This window comes from Oncorhynchus tshawytscha, unplaced genomic scaffold (assembly GCF_018296145.1).
Source record: "Oncorhynchus tshawytscha isolate Ot180627B unplaced genomic scaffold, Otsh_v2.0 Un_contig_3219_pilon_pilon, whole genome shotgun sequence".
NCBI lineage: Eukaryota > Metazoa > Chordata > Actinopteri > Salmoniformes > Salmonidae > Oncorhynchus > Oncorhynchus tshawytscha.
The window spans coordinates 17,871-30,000 of record NW_024608750.1 but is presented as its reverse complement, the minus strand read 5'-3'; the positions used below and the strand labels follow the sequence as shown (position 1 = coordinate 30,000).

The window sequence follows — 12,130 nt, the reverse complement described above, 5'->3', positions numbered from 1 at the left end:
TGTGATGGACAGACAGGAGATGGAGAGATGGAGTATTTGGCAGTGTGATGGACAGACAGGAGACAGAGAGATGGAGTCTTTGGCAGAAGAGGAAGAGAAGGGGAAGATGAAGGGGAAGAGAAGAGGAAGGGAAAGAGAAAGAGGAAGGGAAGAGAAGAGAAGATGAAGAGAAGGGGAAGATGAAGGGGGGAAGAGAAGAGAGAAGGAAGAAGGGGAAGATGAAGGGGGAAGAGAAGAGGAAGGAAGAGAAGAGAAGATGAAGGGGGAAGAGAAGATGAAGGGGAAGAGAAGAGAAGATGAAGGGGGAAGAGAAGAGGAAGGGAAGAGAAGAGGAAGGGGAAGAGAAGATGAAGGGGAAGAGAAGAGAAGATGAAGGGGAAGAGAAGAGAAGATGAAGGGGAAGAGAAGAGGAAGGGAAGAGAAGAGGAAGGGGGAAGAGAAGATGAAGGGGAAAGAGAAGAGAAGATGAAGGGGAAGAGAAGAGGAAGGGAAGAGAAGAGAAGAGGAAGGGAGAAGAAGAAGAAGAGAAGATGAAGGGGGAAGAGAAGATGAAGGGGAAGAGAAGAGGAAGGGAAGAGAAGAGGAAGGGGAAGAGAAGATGAAGGGGGAAGAGAAGAGAAGATGAAGGGGGAAGAGAAGATGAAGGGAAAGAGACGATGAAGGGGAAGAGAAGAGAAGATGAAGGGGGAAGAAAAGAGGAAGGAAAGAGAAGAGGAAGGGGAAGAGAAGATGAAGGGGAAGAGAAGGGGAAGAGAAGAGAAGAGAAGATGAAGGGGGAAGAGAAGAGAAGAGAAGATGAAGGGGGAAGAGAAGATGAAGGGGGAAGAGAAGAGGAAGGGAAGAGAAGAGAAGATGAAGGGGAAGAGAAGAGAAGAGAAGATGAAGGGGGAAGAGAAGAGGAAGGGAAGAGAAGAGAAGATGAAGGGGGAAGAGAAGATGAAGGGGAAGAGAAGAGAAGGGAAGAGAAGAGGATGGGGGAAGAGAAGAGAAGATGAAGGGGAAGAGAAGAGAAGATGAAGGGGGAAGAGAAGAGGAAGGGAAGAGAAGAGAAGATGAAGGGGGAAGAGAAGAGGAAGGGAAGAGAAGATGAAGGGGGAAGAAGAGGAAGGGGAAGAGAAGAGGGGAAGGGAAGAGAAGAGGAAGAAGAGGAAGGGGGAAGAGAAGAGAAGATGAAGGGGAAGAGAAGAGGAAGAGAAGAGGAAGGGGGAAGAGAAGAGGAAGGAAAGAGAAGATGAAGGGGGAAGAGAAGAGGAAGGGAAGAGAAGATGAAGGGGGAAGAGAAGAGGAAGGGGAAGAGAAGAGGAAGGGAAGGAAGAGGAGAGAAGATGAAGGGGAAGAGAAGATGAAGGGGGAAGAGAAGAGGAAGAGAAGAGGAAGGGGGAAGAGTGAAGAGAACATTACTCGAATACATTTCTCGTCCCCTGTTACTTTATTTATATGTTTGTTTATCTCTCCTCAGTAAACACCTGTGTGTGAAGGATATAGAGATGAATGATCAGAATGGACAGTACCTGATGAGACAGAGTGAGCAGTACACAACACTACTACCTACATACATACTATAGTACACAACATTACTACCAACACTATAGTACACAACATTACTACCTACATACATACTATAGTACACAACACTACTACCAACATATATACTACAGTACACAACACTACTACCTACATACATACTATAGTACACAACATTACTACCAACACTATAGTACACAACATTACTACCTACATACATACTATAGTACACAACATTACTACCAACACTATAGTACACAACACTACTACCAACATATGTACTATAGTACACAACACTACTACCAACATATATACTACAGTACACAACACTACTACCTACATACACACTATAGTACACAACACTACTACCTACATACACACTATAGTACACAACATTACTACCAACACTATAGTACACAACACTACTACCTACATACATACTATAGTACACAACACTACTACCTACATACATACTATAGTACACAACATTACTACCAACACTATAGTACACAACATTACTACCTACATACATACTATAGTACACAACACTACTACCAACATATATACTACAGTACACAACACTACTACCTACATACATACTATAGTACACAACATTACTACCAACACTATAGTACACAACACTACTACCAACATATGTACTATAGTACACAACACTACTACCAACATATATACTACAGTACACAACACTACTACCAACATACATACTATAGTACACAACACTACAACACTACTACCTACTTACTATAGTACACAACACTACTACCAACATACATACTATAGTACACAACACTACTACCTACTTACTATAGTACACAACATTACTACCAACACTATAGTACACAACATTACTACCAACATACTTACTATAGTACACAACACTACTACATACATACTATAGTACACAACACTACTACCAACATACTTACTATAGTACACAACACTACTACATACTTACTATAGTACACAACATTACTACCAACACACTTACTATAGTACACAACATTACTACCAACATACATACTATAGCACACAACATTACTACCAACATACATACTATAGTACACAACACTACTACCAACATACATACTATAGTACATAACACTACTACATACTTACTATAGTACACAACACTACTACATACTTACTATAGTACACAACATTACTACCAACACACTTACTATAGTACACAACATTACTACCAACATACATACTATAGTACACAACACTACTACCAACATACATACTATAGTACACAACACTACTACCAACATACATACTATAGTACACAACATTACTACCAACATACATACTATAGCACACAACATTACTACCAACATACATACTATAGTACACAACACTACTTCCTACATATTTACTATAGTACACAACAACACTACTTCCTACATATTTACTATAGTACACTACAACACTACTTCCTACATATTTACTATAGTACACAACACTACTTCCTACATATTTACTATAGTACACAACACTACTTCCTACATATTTACTATAGTACACTACAACACTACTACCTGCCATGCTATTTGTTGCTTGTTGTAAATTAACGTTGTTGTTACCATGGTATCTGTTAGCAGGTATGAAGGTGTACATCGACCCGTTCACCTACGAAGATCCCAACGAGGCGGTTAGAGACTTCGCTAAAGAGATAGACGTGTCCTTCGTCAAGATAGAGGAGGTCATTGGAGCTGGTCAGTACCTCTATATTCATCTCCTAGACCTCTATACCTCCTCCTACCTCTACCTCTACCCCTAAAAAGATAGATGTGTCCTTCATCTAGATAGAGGAGGTCATTGGAGCTGGTCAGTACCTCTATATTAATCTCCTAGACCTCTATACCTCCTCCTACCTCTACCTCTACCCCTAAAAGATAGATGTGTCCTTCATCTAGATAGAGGAGGTCATTGGAGCTGGTCAGTACCTCTATATTCACCTCCTAGACCTCTATACCTCCTCCTACCTCTACCTCTACCTCTACCCCTAAAGAGATAGACGTGTCCTTCATCTAGGTAGAGGAGGTCATTGGAGCTGGTCAGTACCTCCTTCTACCTCCTACCTCTACCCCTAAAGAGAGGAGGTCATTGGAGCTGGTCTATACCTCTCTGTGTATTTCACTCATTTTTTGCTCTCTTCAACCCCGTCTCCTCCCCTCCTCTCTGTTCTATTCTTCTCCTGCTCCTCTCTCTTCATCTCCTCTCTCTGCTCCTTCTCTCCATGTTATTTCATTCAAGGGGCTTTATTAACATGGGAAACATGTTAACGTTGCCAAAGCAAGTGAGGTAGATAATATACAAAAGTGAAATTAACAACCATGAATGACCAGTCCACCAGTCCACCAGTCCACCAGTCCACCAGTCCACCAGTCCACCAGTCCAACAGTCCAACAGTCCAACAGTCCACCAGTCCACCAGTCCAACAGTCCACCAGTCCAACAGTCCACCAGTCCACCAGTCCACCAGTCCAACAGTCTACCAGTCCAACAGTCCAACAGTCCACCAGTCCACCAGTCCACCAGTCCACCAGTCCAACAGTCCAACAGTCCACCAGTCCAACAGTCCAACAGTCTACCAGTCCACCAGTCCAACAGTCCACCAGTCCAACAGTCCAACAGTCCACCAGTCCACCAGTCCACCAGTCCAACAGTCCAACAGTCCAACAGTCCAACAGTCCAACAGTCCAACAGTCCAACAGTCCAACAGTCCAACAGTCCAACAGTCCAACAGTCCAACAGTCCAACAGTCCAACAGACAAACAGTCCAACAGTCCAACAGTCCAACAGACAAACAGTCCAACAGTCCAACAGTCCAACAGTCCACCAGCCCAACAGTCCAACTGTCCAACAGTCCACCAGTCCACCAGTCCAACAGTCAACAGTCCACCAGTCCAACAGACAAACAGTCCAACAGACAAACAGTCCAACAGTCCAACAGTCCAACAGTCCACCAGTCCAACAGTCTACCAGTCCAACAGTCCACCAGTCCAACAGTCCAACAGTACACCAGTCCAACAGTCCACCAGTCCAACAGTCCACCAGTCCAACAGTCTACCAGTCCAACAGTCCACCAGTCCAACAGTCCAACAGTACACTCACAAAAGCTTCAATATAAATATTTTAAATGTTATATCTATCTATTCTCTCACGCTCTTAATTTCTCCAGAGTCCTTTACTTGTCCCTTTGCCTTCATTTCTCATCCCTCCTCCCTCTTTTCCTCCCCTTCTTACCCTCCTCTCTCTCTCTCTCTCTCTCTCTCTCTCTCTCTCTCTCTCTCTCTCTCTCTCTCTCTCTGTCTCTGTTTCTCTCTCTCTCTCTCTCTCTCTCTCTCTCTGTCTCTGTTTCTCTCTCTCTCTCTCTGTCTCTGTACTTCCGGCGCCGACAGAGATGGCCGCCTCGCTTCGCGTTCCTAGGATACTATGCAGTTTTTTGTTTTTTTACGTGTTATTTCTTACACTAGTACCCCAGGTCATCTTAGGTTTCATTACATACAGCCGAGAAGAACTACTGAATATAAGATCAGCGTCAACTCACCATCAGTACGACCAAGAATATGTTTTTCGCGATGCGGATCCTGTGTTCTGCCTTACAACCAGTGTAACGGAGCGGATTACATGCAGCGACCCAAAAAAATGACTCAGAAAAAGAGGGAAACGAAGCGGTCTTCTGGTCAGACTCCGGAGACGGGCACACCGTGCACCACTCCCTAGCATTCTTCTCGCCAATGTCCAGTCTCTTGACAACAAGGTTGATGAAATCCGAGCAAGGGTAGCATTCCAGAGGGACATCAGAGACTGCAACGTTCTCTGCTTCACGGAAACATGGCTAACCGGAGAGACGCAATCCGAAGCGGTGCAGCCAGCGGGTTTCTCCACGCATCGCGCCGACAGAAACGAACATCTTTCTGGTAAGAAGAGGGGCGGGGGCGTATGCCTTATGACTAACGTGACATGGTGTGATGACAGAAACATACAGGAACTCAAATCCTTCTGTTCACCTGATTTAGAATTCCTCACAATCAAATGTAGACCGCATTATCTACCAAGAGAATTCTCTTAGATTATAATCACAGCCGTATATATCCCCCCCCAAGCAGACACATCGATGGCTCTGAACAAACTTTATTTAACTCTCTGCAAACTGGAAACGATTTATCCGGGAGGCTGCATTCATTGTAGCTGGGGATTTTAACAAGGCTAATCTGAAAACAAGACTCCCTAAAGACTCCCTAAATCAGCATATCGATTGCGCAACCAGGGGTGGAAAGACCCTGGATCATTGTTACTCTAACTTCCGCGACGCATATAAGGCCCTGCCCCGCCCCCTTTCGGAAAAGCTGACCACGACTCCATTTTGTTGATCCCTGCCTACAGACAGAAACTAAAACAAGAGGCTCCCACGCTGAGGTCTGTCCAACGCTGGTCCGACCAAGCTGACTCCACACTCCAAGACTGCTTCCATCACGTGGACTGGGAGATGTTTCGTATTGCGTCAGACAACAACATTGACGAATACGCTGATTCGGTGTGCGAGTTCATTAGAACGTGCGTTGAAGATGTCGTTCCCATAGCAACGATTAAAACATTCCCTAACCAGAAACCTTGGATTGATGGCAGCATTCGTGTGAAACTGAAGGCACAAACCACTGCTTTTAATCAGGGCAAGGTGTCTGGTAACATGACTGAATACAAACAGTGCAGCTATTCCTCCGCAAGGCTATCAAACAAGCTAAGCGCCAGTACAGAGACAAAGTAGAATCTCAATTCAACGGCTCAGACACAAGAGGCATGTGGCAGGGTCTACAGTCAATCACGGACTACAGGAAGAAACCCAGCCCAGTCACGGACCAGGATGTCTTGCTCCCAGGCAGACTAAATAACTTTTTTGCCCGCTTTGAGGACAATACAGTGCCACTGACACGGCCTGCAACGAAAACATGCGGTCTCTCCTTCACTGCAGCCGAAGTGAGTAAGACATTTAAACGTGTTAACCCTCGCAAGGCTGCAGGCCCAGACGGCATCCCCAGCCGCGCCCTCAGAGCATGCGCTGGCCGGTGTGTTTACGGACATATTCAATCAATCCCTATACCAGTCTGCTGTTCCCACATGCTTCAAGAGGGCCACCATTGTTCCTGTTCCCAAGAAAGCTAAGGTAACTGAGCTAAACGACTACCGCCCGTAGCACTCACATCCATCATCATGAAGTGCTTTGAGAGACTAGTCAAGGACCATATCACCTCCACCCTACCTGACACCCTAGACCCACTCCAATTTGCTTACCGCCCAAATAGGTCCACAGACGATGCAATCTCAACCACACTGCACACTGCCCTAACCCATCTGGACAAGAGGAACAACATCTCCTCCCCGCTGATCCTCAACACTGGGGCCCCACAAGGGTGCGTTCTGAGCCCTCTCCTGTACTCCCTGTTCACCCACGACTGCGTGGCCATGCACGCCTCCAACTCAATCATCAAGTTTGCAGACGACACAACAGTGGTAGGCTTGATTACCAACAACGACGAGACGGCCTACAGGGAGGAGGTGAGGGCCCTCGGAGTGTGGTGTCAGGAAAATAACCTCACACTCAACGTCAACAAAACTAAGGAGATGATTGTGGACTTCAGGAAACAGCAGAGGGAACACCCCCATCCACATCGATGGAACAGTAGTGGAGAGGGTAGCAAGTTTTAAGTTCCTCGGCATACACATCACAGACAAACTGAATTGGTCCACTCACACAGACAGCATCGTGAGGAAGGCGCAGCAGCGCCTCTTCAACCTCAGGAGGCTGAGGAAATTCGGCTTGTCACCAAAAGCACTCACAAACTTCTACAGATGCACAATCGAGAGCATCCTGGCGGGCTGTATCACCGCCTGGTATGGCAACTGCACCGCCCTCAACCGTAAGGCTCTCCAGAGGGTAGTGAGGTCTGCACAACGCATCACCGGGGGCAAACTACCTGCCCTCCAGGACACCTACACCACCCGATGCTACAGGAAGGCCACAAAGATCATCAAGGACATCAACCACCCGAGCCACTGCCTGTTCACCCCGCTGTCATCCAGAAGGCGAGGTCAGTACAGGTGCATCAAAGCTGGGACCGAGAGACTGAAAAACAGCTTCTATCTCAAGGCCATCAGACTGTTAAACAGCCACCACTAACATTGAGTGGCTACTGCCAACACACTGTCAATGACACTGACTCTACTCCAGCCACTTTAATAATGGGAATTGATGGGAAATGATGTAAATATATCACTAGCCACTTTAAACAATGCTACCTTATATAATGTTACTTACCCTACATTATTCATCTCATATGCATACGTAGATACTGTACTCTATATCATCGACTGCATCCTTATGTAACACATGTATCACTAGCCACTTTAACTATGCCACTTGGTTTACATACTCATCTCATATGTATATACTGTACTCGATATCATCTACTGTATCTTGCCTATGCTGCTCTGTACCATCACTCATTCATATATCCTTATGTACATATTCTTTATCCCCTTACACTGTGTATAAGACAGTCGTTTTTTGGGGAATTGTTAGTTAGATTACTTGTTCGTTATTACTGCATTGTCGGAACTAGAAGCACAAGCATTTCGCTACACTCGCATTAACATCTGCTAACCATGTGTATGTGACAAATAAATTTGATTTGATTTTTGATTTGATTTGTTTCTCTCTCTGTCTCTCTCTCTATATATCTCTCTCTCTCGATCTCTCTCTCTCTCTCTCTCTCTCTCTCTCTCTCTCTGTCTCTCTGTCTCTCTCTGTCTCTCTCTCTGTCTCTCTGTCTCTCTCTGTCTCTCTGTCTCTCTCTGTCTGTCTCTCTCTCAGTATTAGAGGGTCATGTAGAATATCAGTCCTATCAGTTGAACTGATCTGTGTTCCAAACAGCACCTTGTCTCCTATTTAGTGCACTACTTTTGACCAGGGCCATTTGGGATGTAACTAAGTCCACTAATCTACCCTCTGGCTACCACTCTGTTCCACATTACTGAGGCAGAGAGATAGTGTGTGTGTGCTACTGTAGTGTTAGTCTGGATTTCTGTCTCCGTGGATACCAGGTTTCCCCTCAGGCCCTCTCTCTGTCTCTATCTCTCTTTCTTTTCTTCTCTTTTCTTCTCTCTCTCTCTCTCTTTCTTTCTCGCTCTCTCTTTCTTTCTCGCTCTCTCTCTCTTTCTCTCTCGCTCTTTCCTTCCTTCTCTCTCTCTCTCTCTCTACTCTCTCTCTCTCTCTCTAGCGTGTCCAAAGGGTCATTATAAGGCAGGTTCAGCGGTCGGTGGGTGTGTCCTCACATCTAACTAGCACAACAAACTAGTTCCTGCCACAGTCAGCTGTTAGATGATCCAAGTAGCCCTCCTCAGCCACAGTCAGCTGTTAGATGATCCAAGTAGCCCTCCTCAGCCACAGTCAGCTGTTAGATGATCCAAGTAGCCCTCAGCAGCCAACTAACAATAGCATATGTGTCTCTTCTCTTGGAGAGGTGTGCTGTTAACAGTGTGTGTATGTTCCAGGTGAGTTTGGAGAGGTCTGTCGAGGCAGACTGAAGGTCCCTGGGAAGAAGGAGAACTATGTGGCCATCAAGACTCTGAAAGGAGGATACACTGACAAACAGAGGAGGGACTTCCTGTCTGAGGCCTCCATCATGGGTCAGTATCGTGTGGAGGAGTGGGGGGGGACTCTGAAAGATGGATACACTAACTAACAGAGGAGGGACTTCCTGTCTGAGGCCTCCATCATGGGTCAGTATCGAGGAGGGCGGGGCTCTGAAAGATGGATACACTAACTAACAGAGGAGGGACTTCCTGTCTGAGGCCTCTATCATGGGTCAGTATCGTGGGGGGCTCTGAAAGATGGATACACTAACTAACAGAGGAGGGACTTCCTGTCTGAGGCCTCTATCATGGGTCAGTATCGTGGGGGGCTCTGAAAGATGGATACACTAACTAACAGAGGAGGGACTTCCTGTCTGAGGCCTCTATCATGGGTCAGTATCGTGGGGGGCTCTGAAAGATGGATACACTAACTAACAGAGGAGGGACTTCCTGTCTGAGGCCTCTATCATGGGTCAGCATTGAGGAGGGGGGGGCTCTGAAAGATGGATACACTAACTAACAGAGGAGGGACTTATCTTTTATATGCACAGGAAACAACACGGTACTATGCAGTACTATGCAGTACTATGCAGTACTATGCAGTACTATGCAGAGCTAACTTGTCCTCGAAACAGTGCAACAGCTACAGAAAATATTCAATGAAAAACAATGTGTTAGTGTGTTTAAATGTGTATTAGTGTTTTAATTTGGGTATACATGTGTATTCGTGTGTTTTAATGTGTATTGTGTGTGTATTGTGTGTGTATTAATGTGTGTATTAATGTGTTTTAATAGGTATTAATGTGTATTGTTTGTGTGTTAATGTGTATTGTGTGTGTATTAATGTGTGTATTAATGTGTTTTAATGTGTATTAATGTATATTGTGTGTGTATTAATGTGTTTTAATGTGTATTCATGTGTTTTAATGTGTATTAATGTATATTGTGTGTGTATTAATGTGTTTTAATGTGTATTAATGTGTATTGTGTGTGTATTAATGTGTGTATTAATGTGTCAGGTCAATTCCAATCTGTAGGTCAGTTCCAGCACCCCAATATCATCCACCTGGAAGGAGTCATCACGGCTTCCTGTCCTGTCATGATACTGACTGAGTTTATGGAGAATGGGGCCCTCGACAGCTTCCTTAGGGTGAGGAGGGAGGGAGGCAGGCAGGGAGGGAGGGAGAGAAGGATAGAGGGTGAGAAGGGAGGGAGGGAGAGGGAAGGAGTCATCACAGCTTCCTGTCCTGTTATGATACTGACTGAGTTTATGGAGAATGGGGCCCTCGACAGCTTCCTTAGGGTGAGGAGGGATGGAGGCAGACAGGGAGGGAGAGAGAGAAGGAGAGAGGGTGAGAAGGGAGGGAGGGAGAGGGAAGGAGTCATCACAGCTTCCTGTCCTGTTATGATACTGACTGAGTTTATGGAGAATGGGGCCCTTGACAGCTTCCTTAGGGTGAGGAGGGAGAGAGGGAGGGAAGGAGGGAGAGATGGATGGATGGAGGGAGGGAGGGAGAGAAGGTAGGGAGGGAGGGAGGCAGGCAGGCAGGGAGGGAGAGAAGGAGAGAAGGGAGGGAGGGAGTTTATGGAGAATGGGGCCCTCGACAGCTTCCTTATTGTGAGGATGAGGGGAGGGGTCTATCTGTAGTCTATCTGTAGTCTGTCTGTAGTCTGTATCTGTCTGTTTCATCGTTGATATTCTCTCCTCCAGTTAAACGATGGTCAGTTCACGCCTATCCAGCTGGTGGGAATGTTACGTGGGATAGCATCAGGTAGGAAGTACACTTTATTTAATGTTTAACAGCTAAGGGCTTAGGTACGACACAACTCTGAGTACACAGCCTGGATACGGCCCTTGGCCGTGTTATATTGGCCTTATACCACGAACCCCTGAGGTGCCTTACTGCTATTAGAAACTGGTTACCAACTTAATTAGAGCAGTAAAAATAAATGTCATATGGTCTGATATACCACGGCTGTCAGCCAATCAGCATTCAGGGCTGGAACCACCCAGTTTCTATAATTATTCGTGCAGATGTATGATGTCACCCTGACACTAGTGTTGTGTGCTGCTTGTCTGTTTATGTGTCACTTCCCCTGTCTCCAGGTATGAAGTATCTATCGGAGATGAGCTATGTCCATCGAGACCTGGCAGCTCGCAACATCCTAGTCAACTCTAACCTGGTCTGTAAGGTATCTGACTTCGGCCTGTCACGATTCCTCCAGGAGAACTCCTCTGACCCCACATACACCAGCTCACTGGTAAATATACCCTAAATACACCCTATCTACCCCTCTAACTACCTTCTAACTACCCCTACCTAACATACACCAGCTCACTGGTAAATATACCCTAAATACACCCTATCTACCCCCTCTAACTACCTTCTAACTACCCCTACCTAACATACACCAGCTCACTGGTAAATATACCCTAAATATACCCTATCTACCCCTCTAACTACCTTCTAACTACCCCTACCTAACATACACAAGCTCACTGGTAAATATACCCTAAAATATCCCTATCTACCCCTAACTACCTTCTAACTACCCCTACCTAACATACACCAGCTCACTGGTAAATACACCCTATCTACCCCTCTCACTACCCTCTAAGTACCTTCTAACTACCCCTTTCTAACCCTACCCAGCCTCTAACAACCCCTACCTAACCCTACCCAGCCTCTAACTACCTTCTAACTACCTTTACCTAACCCTAACTACCTCTACCTAACCCTAACTACCCCTACTTACCCCCTAACTACCCCTACCTTGTAAATTAGAATATAATATGTTTCTAAACTCTTCTACATTAATGTGGATGCTTCCATGATTACAGATAATCCTGAATGAATCATGAATAATGATGAGTGCAAATATCATTCAACCCAAAAATGCTAACCTCCCCTGTTATTGTAATGGTGAGAGGTTAGCATGTCTTGGGG

At 45.4% G+C, this 12,130-nt stretch overlaps 1 protein-coding gene across 1 annotated transcript in view; it reads left to right on the top strand.

The window, feature by feature from the left end:
- The window catches only part of LOC112241359 (ephrin type-B receptor 4b-like), a 43,126-nt gene extending 31,652 nt beyond the window's left edge, over positions 1-11,474 (top strand). The window contains exons 11-16 of the mRNA XM_042313600.1: positions 1,460-1,524; positions 3,147-3,260; positions 9,102-9,236; positions 10,220-10,332; positions 10,894-10,954; positions 11,290-11,474. Of these exons, the coding sequence (XP_042169534.1) occupies positions 1,460-1,524; positions 3,147-3,260; positions 9,102-9,236; positions 10,220-10,332; positions 10,894-10,954; positions 11,290-11,459 (658 nt within the window). The 3' untranslated portion in view covers positions 11,460-11,474. The remainder of the gene's footprint in view (positions 1-1,459; positions 1,525-3,146; positions 3,261-9,101; positions 9,237-10,219; positions 10,333-10,893; positions 10,955-11,289) is intronic.
- Positions 11,475-12,130: the final 656 nt, after the last annotated feature.